Below are 24680 nucleotides of genomic sequence, written 5' to 3'. Positions count from 1 at the left end.
TGTCACACACTCAGTTTAAATAGTACTGTTTGCCTTCTATAACCATGATGATATGAAAAAAAGCCAAAAGTACAGTCCCATTGGGAAAATAGGCTGCAGTGAATGCCTTGTGCCTTTATGTTTGTTATCCCTAAAGATGATGTTTGTAACAATACCTCAAGGACATAACAAGAAAGAGCAGAAAGAGATATTCCATGTTGCTTCACTATTTTAATTTGTAGCTTTTAATGCAGATAATTAAAACAGAAAATATTGTAAACAAGGTTGGGTATAAGTTAAATCATTAATAATAATATAAAACATGCATGCAGGCACATATACATACTATCCCTTGGGTCTTTCTCCATTTCCCTCTAGAATTTCTCGTGTGTTTGGCAAGGAACACTTTTCTCTCATGAATTATCAAATAAGAGTTTTATGGATTCATTCTGTATATAATGAATAGAGAAACTATATGAAGCTGCCAGCTTGCTTTTCTTCCTAGATTAAACCCTTCAATCCTAAGCAGGATGCCAGAGTTTAAATTCCACTCCTGACCCTCTCATGTCTTTACTGTCCTCTCTAGAAGATTAATGGACACATCCAGCAAAGATAGGTCAGAGGAAGCTAGGAGCAGAAGGCTCTTCCTGGTTACTTGGAAGGGGAATGAAGTGTCGTTGAATATGAAAATCTACATGAAGGGGAAGGGATGTAATTCAGTTGGGATAGTGCTTGCCTAGCACTCACAAAGCGCTGGGTTCAATTTCTAGTGCTTCCTAACAAAACACGTAGTAGTACATGCTTATCCTTTCAGAACCTGGGAGGCGAAGGCGGAAAGATCAGAATTAAAGGCCATCCTCAACTGTACAGCTAGTTTGAGAACAGATGGGACTACATGACAGTGTCTCACATAAAATTTTTTAATTAACACAATAAGATCTGAATATTCACAGGTTCTCTTATTCTTGATTCTGTGAAGACAAGGTGATGGGGTGCCCAGTAAAGGATAGCACAACTCCATATACACAGACTGGCATGTAGCATATTAAAGCTATGAGCAGGTACCAAAGCCATGTGTCATCAGAAGCAGTCAGTTATCAAGGATTTTAAAAACTGAACTGGCTTGAAATCCAGTTTGCCGTCCTGGCCTAAGCCTCTAGCTTGACCTAAGCCATTCAGCTTCATTGAGCCTAAGGATTTTCTCTGAAAAGAAAGTTGCAAAATCATCAATCTCATTGAGTGCTGATGAAGATCTTAAGGCATTCATTCAATTACATGCGTTTTGAACAAAAAGAAAAGTTTGAGTCACTCAATGAGGATGAACAGACCCCAGAACCTCAAGCATCATCAAAGTCATCTTTGCTTTGCTGACTGTCTGGCCCATTACAGATGGATTTCATCCATTCAACACAGAGCTGAGAATGGTTGTGGGCTGATCATCTCCTAGCAGAGAGGTAGGGACTCCTTTGCCAAGCTTCTGCAAAGGGGGCTCCCAAACCTAACTCTGGTTGACTCAGCTCACCCTGGCAACAGCCACTGTCCCCGGGGTATAGGATGTTTGAATGAGCTTCGCCACAACACAAGCATACGTTCAGGCAATGGGGTAGTGTTCTTTACGCTTATCAGCAAACTCCACAAAGCCTTTAAGTTCTTGAGCTTTCATATATCATGTCTTTATTTGCAGATGATATGATAGTATATATAAGTGATCCCAAACATTCTAATTGGAAACTGATACAGCTTATCAACAGTTTCAGCAAAGTAGCTGGATACAAATTTTTCTCGAAAATCCATATCCCTATATACAGAAGACAAACAGACTGAGAAAGAAATAAGGGAAACAACACCTTTTACAATAGCCTAAAATAATATAAAATATCTTGAGAAAACTCTAACTAAGCAAGTAAAAGTCTTATATGACAAAAGCTTCAAGTCTTTGAATAAATTTAAGAAGATATCAGAAAAAGGAGAGATCTCCCATGCTCATGGATCAGCAGAATTAACATAGTAAAAAATGCCATCCTAACAAAAGCAATCTACAGATTCAATGAAATCCCCACCAAAGTGCCAACACAATTCTTTTTTTTTTTTTTTTTTTTTGGTTTTTCAAGACAGGGTTTCTCTTGTGTAGCTTTGCGCCTTTCCTGGAACTCACTTGGTAGCCCAGGCTGGCCTCGAACTCACAGAGATCCGCCTGGCTCTGCCTCCCGAGTGCTGGGATTAAAGGCGTGCGCCACCACCGCCCGGCTAACACAATTCTTTACAGACCTTGAAAGGACAGTTCTCAACTTCATATGGAAAAGTGAAAAACCCAGGGTAGCTAAAAGCAATCCTGTACAATAAACTAACTGCTTGGAGGTATCAACATCCCCAACTTCAAGTTATACTATAGAACTATAGTAATAAAAGCTGTATGGTATTGGCATAAAAACAGACACATTGATCAATGGAATCAAGCTAAAAACCCAGACATAAAATCCAAACACATACGGACACAATGTTTTTGATGAAGAAGCCAGAAATACACACTGGAAAAAGACAGTGTGTAGTGGGTAGCTATTCCAGCTTTAACCTTGAAACACTGCCCCTAGTGTGGCAGCAAGTAACTGCCACACCTTCCTATGACCTGCCCCTGGGGTGTGGCCAAGAGGGACCCCTTAAGACCCAAGATGCGTACATGTTTGCTCTCTTAGCTCCTCATGGTCCTGGAGGCTGGATTTGCAGACCAAGTGAGAGTTCCCCAGAGAACTACACTGGACTACACCTCATCTCTCCCAGATCCTGTAATCGACCCCTTATTGGTTGTAAGTTACCCCTGAAATAAACCTCTTTTAATTACCAAATAAACTACATGGAATTGCCTCATTAATTACAGCAATAACAGTGTCTTTAACAAATGGTGCTGGTCAAACCAAATGTCTGTATATAGAAGAATGCAAATAAATCCATATCTATCACCCCACACAAGACTCAAGTGCAAGTGAATCAAAAACTTCAACATAAATCCAGTTACACTAAACCTGATAGAAGAGAAAGTGGGGGATAGCCTTGAACTCATGAGAAGACTTTCTGAACAGAACAGTGATAACTCAGGCACTAAGATCAACAATTGATAAATGGGACCTCATGAAACTGAAAAGCTTCTGTAAGGCAAAGGACACTGTCAATAGTACAAAATGGGAGCCTATAGAATGTAAAAATATCTTTGCCAAACCCACATCTGACAGAGGACTAATATTCTAAATATGTAAATATATATATATATATGTGTGTATATATATATATATATATATATATAAAGAAACTAGGTAACACAAAATGAAATATAATTTAAAAGTGGAGTACAGATATGAACAGAGAATTATCAATAAATGAATCTCAAGTGGCTGATGCTAAGACAAAGGGTTGCTCTCTGAAAACTGACAGTGGGGCCACATTGATGAGGATAACATTCACACACCTCATTGAACATAGAAAGGTTGAGCTGATACCTTCATGGAGCATGCACCCCCTACATTCTAGTGTCTTTGGAGTGGGAAGGTACTCTTCAGGCTACTGAAAGAGAAACATGGACACCAACCCAGCCACAAAACGTTTGACCTATAATCTGTCTTGTTTGCAAAATATGCTGGGGCAATGGCGGCACAGAACTTGTTGGAGTAGCAAACCAATACCTCGAGAAGGAACCTGGCACTGCTTTGGTAACCAAGAATCAGAAACTAGAAAGTCCAGAGACCTAAGGTAAAACCAAATACAACTGGTCAAAAAAATCAATTAAATGATTCCTAATGACATTCTGCTACACTCATTGATCAGTGCCTTATTCAATCATCATCAGAGAAGCTTCCTCTGGCAGCAGAAGGGAACAGATGCAGAGACCCTCAGGCAGACATTATGTGGAGAGAGTCAGAATTGGAGGTTTCCATCAAATCCCTTCTCTATCAAATCTCAGTGAATCCTGTGGAAGAGGAGACAGAAAGATTATAAGATCCAGAGGGGATGGAGGACACCAGGAGTGCACACCCTTCTGAATCAACTAAGCAAGCTGTATATGAGCTCCCAGAGACTGAGGCAACAGGCATAGTACCTACATAGGTCTGCAGCAAATCTTCTGTGTATATATTACAGCTATCAGCTTATTATTTTTAATGACACTTCTGACTATAAGAACAAGTGGGTTTCTTCCATGTTTGCCAGCTCTTGGGACTCTTTTTCTCCTGTTGAGTTGCTGTGTCTAACTTTGATATGAAAGTTTTTGCTTCAGCTTATTGTATTTTATTTTGTCATGTTTGGTTGTTATCTCTTAGAATCCCGTTCTTTTCTAATGAGAGACGGAAAGAGAGTGGATCCAGAGGGGAGCAAGGGGTAGAACTGGGAGGAACAGAAGAAGGGGAAACTATAATCAGGATATGTTGTATGAGAAAAGAATCTATTCTCAGAAAATAACAAAGAAGAAGACGATGAAGTTAGCGTGTAGAAAACAGAGAAGATGTGTGAAAATCAAAGAGAAAATGACAAGATTGGAACGTTGCTCCGAGGATTCTTTGATTCTCCTAAGTGTGCCAGCTTTGTGATTTCCAACCGAACACCTACAGATTTTTACTGTGACCTAAAATGACAATAATCCCATTTTAGAATCAAACTTATGTCACCTAGATTTGAAGTTGACAATTTATTTAAGTTGTTGTATAGAACAGAAGGTGAGAGCTCAGGTTTTTATCTAAACATAGATGACTTTCAGAAAAAAAAAAACATTTTGCATAAACACAGTACAAATATAATTAGATATTGTCATGGTTACTTTTCTACTTGCTGTGATAAAATACTCCAACAAATGCAACTGAACGAAAGAGTGACTTGTTTGGGCGTAGAGTTTAAGGTTATCGTCAATTCATCATGGGTGGAAGGTCATACTGGCAGGAGTTTGAGCCAGCTAGTTACACCCCATCCGCAGTCAAGAAGCAGAGAATGATGAATGGTGTGCTCAGGTCACTTCTATCCACTTTGTGTAGTCCAGGATACAACCCCAGGGAGTGGTACTGCCCACAGTGGGGAGAGCCTGTCCATTAGCCGAATCAAGGTAATTTCCCGCAGGCATACCCAGAGACCCATCTCCTAGGTAATTCTAGAATGCATCAAGTTAGCAATTGAGCTTAACCATCACGACTCTACCCTTTGTCAACTTAACAGCCTAATGTATCACTTTAAATTTACCCCTTGTCTTTAAAGTCTTGTGTTTATTTCATAATGCAAAATACAATCCAATTTCAAAAGTTCCCATAGGCTTTAACGATTTTGGCAGTTTAAGAAGACAACGTGTCTTCTGAGACTCAAGACATTCTCTGAACTTTAAGCTCCTGTGAAATAAAAAAACAAGTTACATATTCCCAATGTGCAATGGCAGAGAGTGAACATTTCCATCCCAATATGGAAGAAAAGGTGCAGCAAGGTATAATAGGAAAAAACCCAAAATGTCAAAGACCGGTTCCTGCAGCCCCATGTGGATTCTGAAACTCTTCGTGTAGTTTCCTGGGCTCCATGGTGCTTGAGTAGCCCCAGTCTTCCAGCTCTGCTGCCAATGATCACATTCTTCTTCTTCCCTGTCTCTTCCTCTCTCACTTCGTGTCTGCAGCTTTCTTGATGGACATCCAAGGTCCTGGAATCTCCAACATATTGAGATTTCCATTACAACTTAGGCTTTGTCTTCAGATTCAAATAGTGGCCTCTCAAGGACTTCTTTCAGGAATTTTGATCTGACACATATCACCTGGCATCAACACCTCTCTGAAAATAGAACTCTGTAGACTCTGTCAATCCTGTGTCTTTCATGCCTATAAAGCCAGTACCAAATGGATGGCACTGCCAAGTTCTACTACTGTCTAGAGGTGTAGCCTGTCACTCTAGGACATAATCAGCTCTGTCTGCTGACTCTACAAAAACACTTCCCAAAGCAGTTGTATGTGAGGAGCAGAGAACCTCTCCAATTTCAGTTTCTGCTTTGCAGTGAATTTGGGTCTCTATAAGATGAGTACTGGAGCTTTGTCTAAAGTGGTACTGACTTCTTCAACAATTATAACTGCTTTCTCAGCACTAGCTTGAAGGCTCCCATCTTGAAATTTCCTCTGACAAAAAAAAAAATTAGCTCATTATCAAGTTCAACCTCAGTCATATGCTCAGGGCCTTAACAGAATGAAACCAAATTCTTGGCCAAAATATCACATGAATGGCCTGCTGTTGTTGTTGTTTTAATAGAATCCTTGATATCCTCTGAAAAACCATGAGGCAAGCCTTTTTTTCTCCACATCTCTCTCAATGTTATTATTCTCCAAACTCCCATAAGATTAGCCCATTAGCTCTGTTTACAGTATTCAAAGAAGTACAAATTCAAATTGTGAAAACGCTGGTGAACTCTGTCTTGGTTTTCCTTAGGGTGGTCTGTGGATTGAGGCAGGGGTGAGGAAGAGGTATGAATAAGGACAAAGAACACACGATAAGGGTTTCTAAAGGTATACTGTCTTGTCACTATCCCTACATCTTCACTAGCCAAATAGCTGATCATCTTCATCTCACCCACAAAACTCTTAACCCTGTGTTTAACAGCCTGTCAATTACTCAATCTCTAATCTACTTTCTTATTTGATCTTATTTATTATCTTTACAAATATTTCCCATTGTGTTTTCTTTACTAAGCAACACTATCTGCCAAACCTGCATGACAGATATTTGACAGTTTTTTTTTTTTACAAAACTGGATGGAAGGAGTAGCTAAGAATATTTTATAACAAACATAGGAACAAATTTCAAGCCATATGAATTATTATTTTATGAAGGCATGATGTTAAAGCAAAATGTTTCCTGTTCACTGACTTTTACTTTTACATTAGGTCATTGGAATATAACAATGGTCATATGTCAGACATTCATTGCATACAGTATATATTATAATAATCACATTGGGTGTGGGTGTTGTAGAGTATGTTTGCGATCTCAGCACTTGGAAGAGTGAGGCAAAAAGGTTATCAGTTCAAGAATGCCTAGTCTATATGAAAAGGCATAGCCCTGCCTCTTAAAATTTTCACCACCTTCCTACAACCGCACTAAGGAGTAAGGCCTTCAGTCATATGGACCAATGATTAAGACCAAACCTCTATAAAAACCATAGCATTCTATCTTCATCTGTGAAGAGATAGAGGTCTATCTCATCTTGCAAGTAGCATTCATTCAATTCCTAAGAGTTGTACAGACAACGATTCTAGCATTGTTCAAACATTCAAATTGTAAATTTCATCTGATTTGTTATTTTTTAGGTGTAAGTCTGTAAAAAAATTCATTTTTAAATAACAATATATGCATTTCCAAGACATGGTGGTGTGAAAGGGACATAATAAATATTACTATTCCAAAACCAAGAATAAAGAAACAAAAAAGAGTAGTGAGACCATCAGAGCAAGACTTAAGTCCAAGTCCGACATCCTGGGTATGCTCTGGTGGGGACCAAGTAGTCTCATATTTACAGATATCCTCTCCAAGGCAGCAGATGATGTCAACAGCCTGTCACAGCTTTCTGCTGCTACCTGTCCCATGCCTTGTTGCTCTACATTTCTGGGTTCTCTTGTGTAGGTCCATCCAACAGCCTCACCAGATCTGCCAGGACTCTGCAGTGGCTCCAGAGCTGCAGTACCCTTGTCCTTGACATTTCTGGCCCACCTTGCAAATCTCTGTGAAATGGCATGACTCCACAATTCTGCCTCCTCCACGTTAGCAAAAGCAACACCATGTAGAGGATATTCAGGTCTACTACTGGCACATGTTGCAGCTGAACCCACTTAAAACATAGTTTCAGAAATTCTGACATACTTACTTTACCAGCAAGTAAATAATACATCTTCCCTTTTATCCATAGTCAACTCTCTAGCAAATAACAGCTGATCCACACTCACCTTTTTCTATACTTTCTCAGCATTTTTTTTTCCCACATCTTCCCTGGTGAAGCCATGAATTAGTCAAATCTTTCTGCTTATTTCTGCTCTTGACAAGAGCAGCCAATAATGTTTATGCCATATTGTGATTTACCTGATGTTTCAGAATATCTTCTGACACAGAAATTAGCATCTCACTTTTCACTTTTTTTTTATAGTATTTCAAGACAGGGTTTCTCTGTGTAGCTTTGCCTCTTTCCTGGAACTCACTTTATAGACCAGGCTAGCCTCGAACTCACAGAGATCCACCTGCCTCTGCCTCCTGAGTGCTGGGATTAAAGGCGTGCACCACCACCGCCCGGCCCAGCATCTCACTCTTAATTTCATCTTTTGACAAAATCTTAGGGTAAGGACACAATGCATTCAGATGCTATGCTTTGCTGAAATAATGGTAACCTTTTATCCAGTTTCCAACAGACTGCTAACTTCCAGATATAACTCATCTATCAAAGAAATGCAATTGTAACAAAATCATAGTGACAAGGGAAAAAAAGAATCTTAACCTTTCTCACTAAAAACTGACCTGGGATAATTCTTAGAACATAACACAAAAAATAAGGAGTAAAACTAGAGCAAAACACAGATAAAAATCTGTGACCTTCAGTATGAAGAGCTTGTCTCTAGATGAGACACACTAGCACAAGTTATAAAACAAGATGCTGATAAATTAAACTTAATGCGATTTAAAACCTTTGCACTTAAGTGTTCTTTGGGTAAAGGACATAGAACCAAAAAATTGTACAAAAATGCTGACACTCATATAACTCAGAAGTAGGCAGGCAAATAACTCAATGAAAAATGTCCTAAATGTTTTTGAATCCACTTTAAAAGATATTTGTTTTTCTAATAAACGTATAAAATATATTTCAAAGCATTACTCTGCAAATGTTAAACCATAATGCCATACCACATCAAGAAACTTCTTATCACTCTCACCTCTTCCTCAAGACCACTCACTAATTGCATCTCAAATAAGGTACAACACTGTACAGCTGGACATTGAAGGTCCACAATTGTCCAAAATCTTCCTGTAACCATTTGTCTCCTGTTTCCTGTCTTTCAGATGAATTTTATTTCTCACAGCTCTAAATGTATATTCTAAACCTGGACATTTCAAATGGAAAGGGCTGGAGAGATGGCTCAGTGATGAAGAAGGAATACTACTCTTGCAGAGGACCCTAGTTTGGTTTCTGACCCCATGTCAGGCAGTTCATAACTTCTCTGACTGAAGCTCCAGGAGAGCTAACACCTTCTGACCTCTAATAGGCACTTTCACTCATATACATATACCTGCGTGCACACACACACACACAAGCATGCACAGACACATGCACACATACACACCCACCAACATACACATACAATACACCTTAAAATGAAAAATAAATAAATGAATCTGAACATGGATTCCCAACTTATTTAAAGTGAAAAGAGGACCTAAGGACGGACTATCGGGGTGGGGGCACACATCATCATGAGGATAAATAAACCCTAAAAGTTTATGATACTAGAGAAAAACTTAAACGTTGAGCAAATTCTGTATGGCTGTAAAGAGGGTGCCAGAAAGGCTGGAACTGGCAACCGATGAGAAGGTGTCCCGTATAACACTAGACTGATACAGTTCCACCACTCCAGAGCTGCAGGGGACATTCTAACAAATGAACTCCCGTTATTGGCCAGGCAAGAGCTAGATGACGGCCATTGCAAATGCTGTCATGTGTTAAACGGGAATTAGAGGGGACTCTCTCTAAATGTGTGCATTTTAAAGTGGTTGGAGTATCTTTTTCATCACCAGAGAAGTTTTTGGGGTAATTTTAGGGAAAAATTTCTATTCCTGAGCTCCAGTATAATATTTCATTTTCCATTTAAGTCTTCAGCATGCTGCTCAGGAACTGCTTCTGAAATTAATGGGGGCTATATATATATATATATATATATATATATATATATATATATATATATATATATATATAGCTTCTGTGTAATGTTTTCCCATCTGTAGTTTCTAGAATGCTGCTTGTTGTGTATCATTAATATATCACTAAATGCACGAATCCATTTGTAAATGATTATGCATGATTATTCTATGTCATATCCATAAATTATTTATTGGGCTCTCCTTGTGCAATGGATCTTAACTGGTCAGAGCAGCGAGAGGTAACAGCTTTAGAATCTTTTCAAACAATAATTAATTTTCAGAATGCCAAGGCCAATTGGCAGTAGTTAACATTGCCCTCCCCCCACCCCCAGAGCACATGGTTGAGATGCCATGGAGACAAGTTGCCTTGTGTTGCCTATAAATGGATTCTTCAAAAACCTAATTTGAAATTACTGCCTTTAATTATACTGATGATATAAATAACTTTGATAAAAATTAATGCAGCTGGCCTCCTGTTTGTTTTTCCCATTTCAATGCACTGTACAGTGTAATTTTCTGAAGTAAACAACCATTATAAAGAATGCTTCATTTCGAAGAACATATTATTCTGCTCATCCAACCAATTGGTGTTTTTCCCTTCCCATCCCCATTTCAATCTTGCACCTATTAAAGGGATGAACAAATTACCCAAGTTCTTGTAATGTACCAACTAGCAAATTAAAACAATACATTGCTTCTGAATGAGGCCATGCATTTAAAATATTTTGATTCATTTTTACCCTCAATTACCGCATTTTCCTTTTGAACAGCCCCTGCCAGTTTCAAAATCATTAAAACACATGCTCTTCTCTGCAGGCTATAATTATGTCATTTTCTAAATAGGAATATATATGTATGACAAAGAAAACAGGTGATTGGCACTTATTTCATACACTTTGTGATTCCCTTTTCCAAGGATAGGGTCTCAAGGTCTAAATAAGATTTTCACCCCAGTTCTTTTACTCTGTTAAAAGATGGGGTTGCTCTCACTACAATTCAGGACTGAACTTCTTCATTGTTCATTGTGAAATGATTGTCATTTCTATCTCTCCTGCAATCAGGAAAGGATTTACTAAGAACAATTCAACTCAGTTCAACTCTCACCAAGCTCTCAGTTAAACAGAATTCAACAATGATTAAGATCAAGTCTGCTCCAGGACTCTCTATTGGCTGCCTGCTCAGTGCAGGACACCATGAAGACATCATTTCCACAATGAGCAGCCATGGCCTCTTCATTTTAGTTTGCAGTGAAAGGGAAAAAAGATTAGCTGTAGGAGCCTGTGGCAACTTGGCAATGGCTAGAGAAGGATACGGGTGATGAAAATAAATTCTGGAAGAAAGCAAGATAAATACACCACAAGAGGCTAAAGAAGGCCCTTGGAGTGCAGAGAAACAGATGGGTGCAAAGCTTGGAAAATTGCCTAGTCTTGAGGGACACTCCACGCCTGAACTTTGTTGATCTTCGCTCTACGAAGGCATGGAAACAAAAGTACAGTCATGTTTAGAAATTGCAAATGGGCTAGCTTTTGCTGGAACACAGGAACTAAGAGAAATGGATGAGTCAATACCAGAAACTTAAATTAGATTCAGACAAAAATATCCCTACATACCAAACGGGTCCTTGTACTTAATTTGCTAAGTAGTGAGGAGTCACTGAGACCCTTCTAAGAAGGAAAAGTATGTGATAAGGATGGTAACTTGGAGAATAAAAATCTCAGAGCTCCTTGGAATGCAGAACACAAAAGAAAAAAATGAAAGGCAATAAGAACTCTTACTATTTTATTTCTTAGTAATTAACCTTAGTAAGTTAAAGGAAAGTCTGGATATAGGACTTGCTATCTGTACAGTGGGACAGACACTGAACACCAGACCTACAAACTGGGCACGCAGTAGATGGGAATCATACACAAACAGGAATATGAAAATAGTGCATGCCAGCAGGTTCAGTATCAACAGTCAGCCAACCTCTTCTTCTAATGTGCAACTCATGCAGGTCCTGGAGATCCACCAACCTCTGCCTGCCAGCACAACTGCCCTAATCCACTGACATGAAGGTGTATGTTCTCACAAAAGCAGAGCCTAAGACACGTGCCTTTGCAAGTAACGTGTTTAGGAAATGGTCACAGGCAACTGGATTGGGGAAGAAGGAAAAAATGAGATAGACAGAAACAGACCATAAGCCAATGGGCTGGGAATGTGCCTCAGTTTGTAGAGTTCTTGCCTAGTGTGCAGGAAGCCCTAAATTCAGACGTTTGCATTGCATGAAACCAGGCACACAACTGGAATCCCAGCTCTTCGGAGACAGAAGCAGGAGAGTCAGAAATTCAAGATAGCATCGAAGTGAATAAGGAAAGCCGGAGCTATGAGACTGTGTCTTTAAGAGAGCTAACAACAGACGTTAAGAGAATAATACCTCATGTAAAAGACACAGGTGTGGCAGCAGAGCTTGCTTTAGGGGAACCTCCTAAGGATGGCTCCAGGAATTGAAGGACTAGAGCTGGTGCATTTATCCTCCATCTCAGCCTCTGTGTATTGAAGGTCGCCTAGCAACTACATATCGACACTTGGAGGCATGATTGTATGAAGGCTTTGGCAGTTTTGATAGCCAGCTTAGCTGCATTTGCCTTTCTCTTTAAGAGACATTTCCGAGGCAGTTAATAAAGCCTGGGAACAGCTAACCATGGCGTATCTGTGTAATTCTCATTGACCTTTCCTCTGCAAACACTAGAACCGAACCATGCTTGCCTTTCCACCCAAATCTCATCCATCCTGGGAACTGTTGAGTGACAGCTCACTAAATTCCTTTAGCACTCCGAAAAGACGCCTTGTTAGTCTGCCTACCTCCAAAATTCTGTCATTGCCATCTTCATCCCCATCAAGTGCTTCTCAGTTTGATCCTTACTTACAACAATATGCTTGACCAGAATTGTTTTGCAGGTACAGTGTTTGAGAAATGTCTCAGGAACTGTAAGCCATGGTGGTCAACTTGAAGGTACACTTTAAGTTAATTCAGGGAGACCTGGTTCTGAGGATTCTGATAGTTCCGGGAAATATCTATTGTCTCTCTGATTTTTCCACTGGAGTGAGATAGATCGCTTACATAAGCACAGCCTCCTACTCTCCACTTTGATTAAGCATTGTCCCTACTGGAATTAACTCCCTCCTATTCTGGCTTATGAAAGGGCAGGTGGGTGCAAGTGGAATCAGAAAGTAAGAAACAGTTGACACCCACTTGAGGTGCAGCAGTGACATCGCCAGGTTGGCTGGCACATGTCTGTAGCATGGAAGTATTTAGAAGGTGGTTTGAGGGGGCTGGAGAAATGGCTCAGAGGTTAAGAGCACTGGCTGTTCTACCAGAAGATCAGAGTTCAATTCCCAGCTCCCACATGGTGGCTCACAGCCATCTGTAATGAAATCTGGCGCCCTCTTCTGGCCTTCAGGAATACACGCAAACAGGACACTGTATACATAATAAATAAATCTAAAAAAAAAAAAAAAGAAGAAGGTGGTTTGACATGCATGACCATTTCATGACCAGTTAGCCATGTAGCAAAACAATAGCAGTTGGTTGTTTTGGTTATTTGACTCTGTATTTCAATAGGAAACATGTGCTACATTTCCCTGTTATTGATTATGCTTTCTATTTATGACTCACTAGAAGAGCCTCATCTTGTTCTAAGCCCCTCTCCAAGTGATGCCGGCTATCAAGGGCAAACTTTGTTTTCCCTTAAAAGGTACTCCATTCCTTCCAAATAACAGGCACCAAAGAGTTGTTAAGACCACCCATGCAGCCTCTCTTTTTTACTTTTTTTGTTTGTTTGTTTGTTTGTTTTTGTTTTTTGTTTTTTGAGACAGGGTTTCTCTGTGTAGCTTTGTGCCTTTCCTAGAACTCGCTTTGTAGACCAGGTTGGCCTCGAACTCACAGAGATCCGCCTAGCTCTGCCTCCCGAGTGCTGGGATTAAAGGCGTGTGCCACCACCGCCCGGCTCTTTTCTACTTTTTATGCGCCACAGTTTTCTCCCTTTATATTTCATTAATACTCCATAGGATTAAAAACAACAACAGCAACTTCAAGTGTGGTGGTACAGCATTGAAGAGGCAGATGCAGGGAGATAGATCTCTGTGAGTTTAAAATGAACCTGGTCTACATAATGAGTTACAGGCCAGCCAGGGCTACACAGGTCTCAAAGAAGGTGGGTGTAAGATGCCTCGGAGGGTAAAGGCAACTGCAGACAAGCCTGCTAATCTGAGTTGAATCCCTCGACCCACATGATGCAAGAAAAAACTGACTCCCTCAAGTCGGCCCCAGACCTTGAGCCATTCTGTCTCCTCCTGCCAAATAAATAAGCAATATAATTTAAACAACAACGTCAAAACACTTCACTTTAAGAGCCTTCTAGATTGTGTGGTCAGACCATTACACAGATGATTGCTAAGTGGTGGTTCTTAGGAATCCCACAAAACGTTCAGGATGTCACTGGGTAATTTTCTGTAACTAGATGGGGAAATGTGAACTTCTAATCATGATCTCTGTCTGCATTTTCAACCCTGAGCTCCCTCCCAGTGCTGATGATGTGGGAAATGCTTGATTATGAAAAGTAAAATATTTTTTTAAAAAAGTCACTGGCAGCTCACAAGTCAGTCAAGAACAATCTCTCAAGATTTCTTCTTTTCGACTTTATTAATATCTTGTGGCAGCCTCTGGGTAGAGTTTTGTCCTCCAGATTTTTAACACACCGGATGCAGAAGTGTTCCTGGCTGGGGAACTGGGGACCAGCTTTCCACTTACAGTTAAGCCAGGTTCAGCCTCCAACCTACTTCAAGTTTTACCTTTCACTGGAAATGTTAGGCCTCTTGGCTAGATGACCTTTCCTACCGTCCTGTAATAAAATCATACTGCTGCAGCTATGGTGACCCCTGGTTATTTACATAGGTGAGCAGTCTCAGCTAAGCGCAGGTTAAGTGGATTTCTTTCCTCCTGTTACCCTAGGAGAAAACAAAGCTAGATCCATGTGTTCTGGGTGCTTATACCTCCCACTGCCCATGCTGTTTGGAATGCTGAACTGACAGAGGAACATGGAAAGGAGGATCAGGTTTCAGGATCAGGTCATGGTTTCTTCCAAACAGACTCCGGGGAGTCTTTCATATACACTGCCCCAACCTCATCCCTGCTTCCCACACTGTGTCTAGTGTATGAATGGAAGACAAGGATAACATCATCTTCCATTGTTCATTTTCTCTCATACCATTCAGCCACAAGTAGTCAGAAGCAAAGGACAACTTGAGTGTCTTTTTTTTTTTTCTTTCTTGTTTTTTTTTTTTTTTTTTCGAGACAGGGTTTCTCTGTGTAGTTTTGCGCCTTTCCTGAAACTCACTTGGTAGTCCAGGCTGGCCTAGAACTCACAGAGATCTGCCTGGCTCTGCCTCCCAAGTGCTGGGATTAAAGGCGTGCGCCGCCGCCGCCGCCGCCGCCGCCGCCGCCGCTGCCGCCGCCGCCACCACCACCCGGCAACTTGAGTGTCTTTATACTATAAATATCCCCAAGTCACACCTTCCTTCTCCTCCACTAGGGTTGTAGCAAAATTATGTCAAGTTTCAAGATCTCTTGCAGATGAATGAAGGTGAGGTTTAGGGAATTTAGAGAAGACTTCTCTCTCCTCTCTCTGTCTCTGTCTCTGTCTCTGTGTGCATGTGCGTGTGCGTGCGTGCATCTCATAAACAAATCAAGCTTTCAGTAATCATCTCACTGGAGTCCTGGCAAAAAATATCTGATAGAAAACTAAGAGTAAGATAGTGTCTCCAGCCAAAGTCAGTGGTTCTTCACTCCAGGTATACCTTAGAGTCACTGTGCAGCTTTCAAGAATACTGATCTCCACTCCTGTACTGGGATCTCATATTCAGACACATTATTACTAAAAACTTGCCCCAAAATTCCAATTTTTAGCCAAGATTGAGACCTGTGAACCTGTGGCTGCTGCATACCTTCTTCAGGAAGCAGGACAGATTCCATTAATCAAGGCAAGCAGGACTTCCTAAGAATAAATCTAAAGAGTTCTGTCATTTGACATCTTGTTACAACTCTGGGATCTCTACAAAACAGTTACAAAATCCATGAATTCATGTCCTCATGCTAATTTTACTTTTGTTTAGTGTACTGATTATATTTAAGTGAAGAGGGGCATGTTTAACAAAAATGTTGAGTAAATAATATTAATCACTTTAATATTAAAGAGAGAGAAATCCACAAATAATTGTCAGTATGATGGAAAAGTATTCTTGTCATTAAAACTAACAACTTTAAATTATAGAAACATAAAACTAAAAAAATAAGATTTCCACAACACATCTCCCTCCCAGAGATGATCACTACCAACAGTGAGCTCTCTATGTTCAGACTTTTCATGTGAATATGCAAATAGACACCAACAAAATACAATTTTCTCAAGCAAGATTACACTGTATACAATTTTGAAAGGTAATCTTCCTCTTTAAAATAGATTCATGTGTATATGGTAGAGTGATATAGGGTAGAATATGCTCAATGTGCATTGTATAATTGTATGAAATACTCTTTTGTAACAGTGCCACATACCATGAATATCAAAAAGGAAATTTTAAAGTGAAAACAAATTAAAATTAATATTAAAATATTGGCATAAGAGTATATGTGCATATGTATGCCATACCTGATTTTACTTAATAGCTTGTAATATTTCATAGTAAATAGTTAAACATTTGGGATATTTCTAATTTCTCACTTTTACAAATAGCTAAAGTGAGCACCCTTATAGAAATTTGTCTTTGAACAATTTAACAAGTGTTTTAAATATGGGGTTAGGAATGGAGAGATGGCTTAGCAATTAAGAGTGTTTGCTGCTCTTACAGGGAACCTGAGTTTTAATCCCAGCACCCACATCAGGGAATTCACAACCACCTGTAACCCCAGATCCAGTGGGCATGATGCTTCCTTCTATTCTCTAGCAGCACCTACATACAGGTCTCTCACACACATGTGTACACACACACACACACACACACACACACACACACACACACACACAAATAAAAATAAAATCTTTTAAAATGTAAGATACCTCTAAAGGTCTATGGCAGTGTTGCATTTTTATACCTTAGTTGCCCAGGGTCGAGATGATCAGATTTTTTGAATGTACCGATTTGATCAGTGAAAGTACAGACCATTGTTAACTCACTTTGCATGTGTTTACTTGTAGAAATCGAGATTACTATAAACATGGTTCTTGGCTTTCTGCAGTTCTTTTTGTGTGAACTATCCGTCTGTGTGTCTAATTCATTTTTATTAATGGAAATTTATGTCATGATTTGTGAGAGATCTCTGACTTAAGCAAATTGGCCGTTTGGCTACGTATGTGTTATAAAATGTGGCAGATCTCCTGTGCACTTCACCTATGGTTGTGTTGCTGTTTGAGTGTGTGTTTCTTTGTTATAAATTAGAAGCTTTTCTTTTTTAAACCCTTGTATTTATAGGTTTTCCTGTTTTTTATTTCATATTCTTATAAATAATTCCACAATATTAAAAATATATGTAACTGTATTTCTTTCACATATATTTATGGTTTTATTATATTTAAATCTTTTATCCACCTGAGCTAGTGCAATTTATAAGATAGTGTTTTACAGTTTCCAAATGACTAATCGTGTTTCTAACACCACTGTTTAATAACCTGCCTTTGCCCATTTACTCAAAATGCAGTTTTATACAAACTAAGGGATATAAAACTTGGGAGTCAGGTAACAGATAGAGATAGAAATAGATACTAAGTCTGTTCTCTCTTCCCCCACCATCTTTCTCTCTCTCTCTGCACGTGGTCCTTCCCCAGGCCTGGTTCTCTTATTTCCCCCTCAACCCCTCTTCCTCCTGATAAAGCTCTGATATTGAAAAAAAAAGAAATAGATACTAAATAATTAATCAATTGGTGGATAAATAGATAAATGATAGTTAAATAATAGATGATACATACACACACATACATGCATACATACACACACATACATACATACATACATACATACATACATACATACATACATAGATTCTTAGTTCCAATCTAACAACACACATCTTCCCATGCATCCTGCATATTCTATTAATTTCTGAGCAGTTCTTCCTCTGCTCTTTATACACTTACACACTCTTATCTCTCTCTGAACACCTCCTCCAATTTTACTCTCCTTATTCCTTTTTAGGTTAAGCATTGGCTCCTCTGGGCACTTTAAACCCTGCTCCACTCTGTGGTGGTCATTCTTCCTTCATCAGGCTACCTGTCAGCAGGCTCCATAAATCACATATTATATACATCTCCTTGAAACCAAAAATCCTTGAGATGCTGCTTCTTAATTCATCACAGTATCTGTTGTAGTACATGGACCATTAATTCATGTTTTCTGAATAAGTAAATCTAAAGTGAAATAAGCTGGAGTTCATTGCATCTCTGTTTCTATGAGAAGAGTCAACAGGTCATAACCTCAGTATGACCTAGATACTCTTAGTGGACTGCAGGCACAGTACCACTTAGATGTTCTTAGTGGACTGCAGGCAAGTCTCACCTAGATGTTCTTAGTGGGCTGCAGGCACAGGCTCACCTAGATGCTCTTAGTGAGCTGGAGATATATTCTCACCTAGATGTTCTTAGTGGGCTGCAGGCACAGTACCACTTAGATGTTCTTAGTGGGCTACAGGCACAGTCTCACCTAGATGTTCTTAGTGGGCTGCAGGCACAGGCTCACCTAGATACTCTTTGTGGACTGGAGATATATTCTCACCTAGATGTTCTTAGTGGGCTGCAGGCATGGGCTCACCTAGATGCTCTTAGTGGGCTGCAAGCGGCTTTTTATAAACTAAAAAAAGCAATCAAATGGAAACAAAAACAAGACATGGAGAAGGTAAGACAGGGAATTGGGAAGCACCACAGGACACATTCATAGTAGAGGGAAACTAGCTTTTAATCAGCTAGAGACTTGTTGAAAAATTCAAGCGTCACCATGGAACTTTCTAGAACTGACCCTTCTGCAGAGTGGAGAAACACGTATCCACTGACTCTAGTCTAGGAGTTACTCGCTGGGATATTAACTTATTGCACACTTTCAGGTTCCTCTCGGGGGAAGAAAGGGAACCGGAAGAGGCCAAGAGCAGAGAAGGAGATAGGTACAGACCATGGGTGGGAAGCAGTCAGAATGTAGGTGAGCTCAGGGGATGCTCAAGAACACAGGTCTTATCTTCTGTTAAACAAGATAACCAGCTGATCATGGATAAAGTCATCTTTGGTTTGACCTATTTGAGTGTACTTTATGGGAAAACTGACTGTTTCCTAGTAACAAAACAGTAAAAAGCTACAGATGCAAAAACTACATGATTCAGTGTCACTGTGGACCCAAACACTCTACAAAGGAAGCTGTGTGCTTTTCCTGTTCTATGTGCTTATTCCGTGACAAATGTTTCCCATAACACAACATATATTTGTGCAGACACATGAGTTTACAAAGTGAGTTTGTTATTATTACTCCTCTCTCAATGTCTTTGCACAGCACCAGAGCCACACATACCTGTGCTCACCATGATGCAGTCCATATCCATAATAGCATCAGCAGCAATTGGAGCACACTTGAGGCCTCATTCATTTTTGTAAAGTGAGTAAGCATCAGTCTTCAAAAATGGTCTTCACTCACTGCCTAGTGCGTTCAGAGCTCCCTGCTAATCTCTATGGATATGTGAGGGGTATAAGATGCAAATCTAAGGAAACTTACTATCAATGTTTAATGAACAGAAATACGGTTTATAAATGTTGGCTTTGTACCAGTTAGAAGAATACAGAGATGTTCTTTTATGAATTTGTTTATTGCATTTATTTATTTATTTGTCTATCTATCTATCTATTGGGGGCGTGTCTATACCATAGTGCATGAGTGGGGGAGAGGACAATCTACAGGACCCAGTGCTCTCTGTCTACTGTATGGGTCCAGAGGACTAACTTCAGGCCATCAGGCTTGATAACAACCACCTTTATCAACTGAGCCATCTTGACAGCTCAAAACGGTGTTATTTCTGAAAGAAAAAAAAAAGAACTTGAAAGGAGTCTTGTTACAGATATTGACTATCATGGAACATGGGTTGATACTGAAAGATATTCAAATATCCAAAGAGACAACATTCATAAGGTGATAGAAATGTATAAATCAGAAGTCCACAAAAGATGTACATCAAGCTGAGAATGCATTCACAATGGCATCCTTTCATCCCCTTGGAATGTCTCAATCTCTTCTTTAATGATGTTATCCAAACTATAGAAAAAAGTGTAATTTTTCTATATGTAGTATAAGACTAACAAAAAATAATTGACATTATACACAAATTTATTATCTTATAATTATAGTGATCAAATGCCAAACGCATATCCCACTGGGATAAAATCAAGGTAATTGCAAGCTCTTCCGTAGACACAAAGGAGGGATGAATTTTCTAGCCCTTTCCAGTATCTCCAGACCATTTGCATTCCTCAGCTCAGAGCTTTTACCTTCCCAAACACAGGCCTTCTGTCTGACCTCTCTGTTCTTCATTTTCTCTACCCTAACCCCACTGCTTCCCTCTTATAGGGTTCTATGATTATGTTGAACCTGCTGGAAATTTACAGCAAAATCTTTCTATGTCAAAATCCCTAACTTAATCATGTATATAAAGACTCTTTTGTCACAGAAGGAAACACATATATGAGATCCAGAGATTAGAAGTCCAATGTAGTGGCATACTCCAAGAACTTGAAGGGGTGGAGACAGGGAAATCATAAATTCAAGGTAATTCTCATCTGCACAGAAAATTCAAGGCTACTTTAGACTATATGAGTCCCAGAGAGGGAGAGAGAGAGAGAGAGAGAGAGAGAGAGAGAGAGAGAGAGAGAGAGAGAGAGAGAGAGAGAAGAGGAGAGGAGAGGAGAGGAGAGGAGAGGAGAGGAGAGGAGAGGAGAGGAGAGGAGAGGAGAGGAGAGGAGAGGAGAGGAGAGGAGAGGAGAGAGGGAGAGAGAGAGAGAGAATATTCAGAGATCAGATTTTAGACCTTCTTAGAATGCCAGTTTTCAGCCAACTATGAATACTTACACAATTTTTCTCTTGTCTCTCGATTTAGAATTTTCTGAACCACACAATCATAAGTGTGAGATCATTCCCATATTTCTAACACAAGAGTTTTCAGAAATACTTTGAAATCTGCAATCTTTCTACTCCTAATGTTATTTTCTTCACGACAAAATTGTGGACTTTACTGATGCAGTCAGTCACACCAGAATGTGGACCTGTCATCAGCTTGCTTTCCCTTGTGCAAAGGAGAAAGGCTACATCTCTGGTGATTAGAACATAGCAGGACAAAGCCAGATTCTCCATCCAAATGTTCCCTCTTCTATGTCTTAACCAAAAGCTACTTCAATTTCTCAGCTTCCTCAACTGTACTTAGAAACAATTATAGTGTTCACTACAAACACTTATTGTGTTGATTGAATATGCAGAGGTGGTTTAAATAACCCAGACCTGCCAATTATTTCCCATGTGTGAAATTATTGTAAAGATTAGATAAAGCCACAGTGTAAGTCCAAGAGTAAATCACCAGCACACCCTTGCTTCTAACTTATCAGCCTTGTCTGTGTTATACATAACTGTGTGCAGAAGTGGAGTCAAGAACTGTTGGGATTCAAAGGAAAGAATTTGGTGAAATGTGCTTAACTTTGTGCTAACTGTTTGAATTATTTCAGGCTCTTAGCCTCAAAGTTAGTATGCAATAGGGAGGGGCAAAAAAATGTAGAAAAGGTTAACAATGTTTTCAAAGATGGGTTTGTTTTCTCCAGTAATGAATTCACAACAGTGGTAGCTGCAGGCTTTTAACTACTACCAAGTGTTTTCAAACATATGGTCTTATGGGGCCTTGTTGCAAACTCAAGGTCGTATCTAGCCACCCGATGACAATTTGATTATTCACGCTTACCAGCCTATCATGGCCTTTCTCACATCTTGCCATTGCAGCCCCTGACTTCATTTGGACCTTAACATACTCATTTGTTTCCCAGGCAAATTGAGCTCTCCCATTTCGGAGCTTATAGTAAGTAGAATAGAAACCTGTGGAATCATCTTCCTCTCTCACAAATGAAGCAACAGCAGAGCAGTGCAGCACATCAGCTGTTTCAAGTTCCTCAATCGAGTTTTACTTTTGCAAAACAAGCCCCCTGACTTCCCACATTCAACGAGCTGCATCATGAGCAACATGAGCAGCCACGCTTGTTGTAATTTTTTAAATATGTGGAAAAAAAGCAAGATATCAACCATGTATTACCTTAACCAAGATGCCAAATTATCTAACTTGTTCCTCCAGGCAAGCAGCCCAACCACAGGGACAGCTCCCAGGAGCCAGTCAAGGTTGTCTGTCTGTCCATCTACTCAGGACATCTGCAGGTAAGTCCCGGGTACATGATCCTATTCCATGTTTCTTAGACCAGTATTTTGTAGTTTTGTTTCCTGACCTGAGAGTCTTGCTCCTGCTTCTGCTCTGTCTTGTCCATGGACCTCGCGCCCCAAACCCTGCTTAGTTTTTCCTCAGTTTATCTTTATTTACCAACTTCTGGCCATGCTGTCGTTTTCATCATTCTCTCTCCTTCTCTCTTTGTCTTCCCATGACTTTCCTTTCCATTCCCATTTCCCACCCTCTGTCTGATGCCTTATCTAGATCTTCCATCTTGCATGACATGTCAGAAGATGCGTTTGAGCCCTGCACCCCTGTCATGGTGCTGAGCCATGCTAGAAAGGAGTCTGGTAAGACACCAGTAAAACAGAAGCCTAGGAGAAGGAGAAGGGTCTCTCAGAGATATGAGCATTCAGAAGAGCAAGCAAAAGGGAGAAGAAATGACTTTCACCTCCAGATCTCAAGTCCCAGGTGGAGAGAACTTAATACGGAGTCTTCAGATTCTTCTTCCACAGATGAGAGTCACTGGGTTCAGGCAAAAAGACGAGCTCAGGTTAAATTCAGACTGTCTCGACGAAGGAGAAATAATAATAAGCCGTGTGGAAGCTTGGCTGGGTCCTCCACTCCTGACAGAATTGAACTCGTTGAGCTGGGATCCAAAGGTGAAAAGCACCAAGAGCTGATGGAATATGAGAGTCATTCTTTAAACATCTGTAGAGGAAAAGTCATAAAGTACCAAGAATGCAATCCTCCCTTGCCAAGGGGTTCCTTGGAGGAGAAGAGACCCCCAGGGAGCCATTCAGGGAGTAAAGGCAGATACTGCCACAGAGAGTCTCAACGCTTGCACACACTTAGGGAAAAAGAAGCAATCACAAAAAGTTTTTCAGAAACTGATTCCAGTATTGAAATCCTGGCAGCTCCAGGAGGGGGCCAGTGTGTGGATAACTCGGGGCTCCAGGTGAACACCTCTGCTCAGAAGCCTCCTGATGCCTATGATGATGGGTCTGATAATTTCGAAGTGTGCAGGTCAGTAGCTGAAAGGAGAGACTTGATGCCACCCAAACATAGTTCTGGCTGGAGCTCGGTGTATGTTTAGACTTCCCTCAAAGCATGACATTCATTTGTACTGTTACAGGTTGGATATAAGGTGATAAAATTGAAAAGCAGAAGACTATGAGCATAGGTACAAAAAACATACAGAATTAGATTTATCCCCTTCCTTTTAGTCAACAGCTTATTCTGGAATAGAGGTGGAAAAGGAAACTGAGTTTTGTTCATATTAGCTTAAAGCCATGATGATGGAAGCAGAAGGAGACTGTGTGGAAATGCTCAGTTCAAAGATGGTCAATTTTCTGCAGGCTGACAGGAAGATATTCAAGCCAGAGGTTCTTAAAGGTCAGGTTTTTGCATCAGAAAAATCTTCTCTGCTGTTGGCTGCAATTTATTCTTGGTTGTCTGACTCAGCAGGGTAACTCAAGAGCTAAAGGACAGGGACACAGGTCCTGGGCTCGTTGTCTGGGTGACAGGGCCTCTAGGGGAAGGGAGCCTCATTCACTTTACCTATAATCATGCACTGGTGATTTTTAGCCCTGGGGACATTTCATAGCAATAAGACCATTTTGTTCTTTTTTGTTTGTTTGTTTGTTTGTTTTGTTTTGTTTTACCTCAAAGCATTTTTTTAAAAATAACTTAATGCTGAAAAGAACCAGTGTGCTCTCTATTATTGTAGACATAAGACAAATTTAAATTTCCTTTGTTTTATACTAAATCATTTAAATTGAATTCTATGATCAAGTAAAGATTTTTATTGCATATTGTTTATCTGGTCTTGTGTTTATGAAAGCTGAAGTTATTTTATAAAACCTACTATGCGCATGCATGGGAGACATATGAACTACAGAATGTAGTCCATATTCATTCAGGCCAGAACAAGAAAACTTAAGGTCTGGATGTGAATAACAGCACAATTTGGTCTCTGAAAGTTGTATCAGATAATTACTCATAAAATGTTCATTTGTTGCATTGTTTAAGCATATTACATACTGGAATTTATTCTGAGCATTGAACAGTTATAGTGCATGGCATTTGTGTAGTTTCTGATAGGGCAGCACTTATAGTTAGGTAAAGAATACAGACACAAAAATTATTTCACAGTTGTACATATTTACATTCCCAATGAAGGATTTAAAAGTATGTAGTTACTTTTAAAGTAACTCAAGAAATCAGAGGGCAATTCAAAGGACAAGGGGGCTGATGGAGGAAAGAAGCAGGAAGCCCATCCTGCAGAGGATACTGGCCACAGGAAGCCACGGGAAGTGAGGAACGTGGC

At 39.9% G+C, this 24680-nt stretch overlaps 1 protein-coding gene across 8 annotated transcripts in view; it reads left to right on the top strand.

The window, feature by feature from the left end:
- Marchf1 (membrane associated ring-CH-type finger 1) overlaps positions 1–24680 on the top strand; it is a 748496-nt gene that overhangs the window by 651999 nt on the left and 71817 nt on the right. For 7 of the 8 annotated variants that reach the window (XM_042263091.2, XM_076553275.1, XM_042263092.2 and 4 more), the window contains one exon: positions 22265–22344. In XM_042263091.2, the coding sequence (XP_042119025.1) occupies positions 22265–22344 (80 nt within the window). Of the gene's footprint in view, positions 1–22264; positions 22345–22615; positions 23378–24680 lie in introns of all 8 variants that reach the window. The other variant, XM_042263084.2, reaches the window with a different exon arrangement.

Source organism: Peromyscus maniculatus, chromosome 17 (genome assembly GCF_049852395.1).
Source record: "Peromyscus maniculatus bairdii isolate BWxNUB_F1_BW_parent chromosome 17, HU_Pman_BW_mat_3.1, whole genome shotgun sequence".
NCBI lineage: Eukaryota > Metazoa > Chordata > Mammalia > Rodentia > Cricetidae > Peromyscus > Peromyscus maniculatus.
The sequence above is the reverse complement of the archived record's forward strand: the minus strand, read 5'-3'. Positions and strand labels throughout refer to the sequence as shown.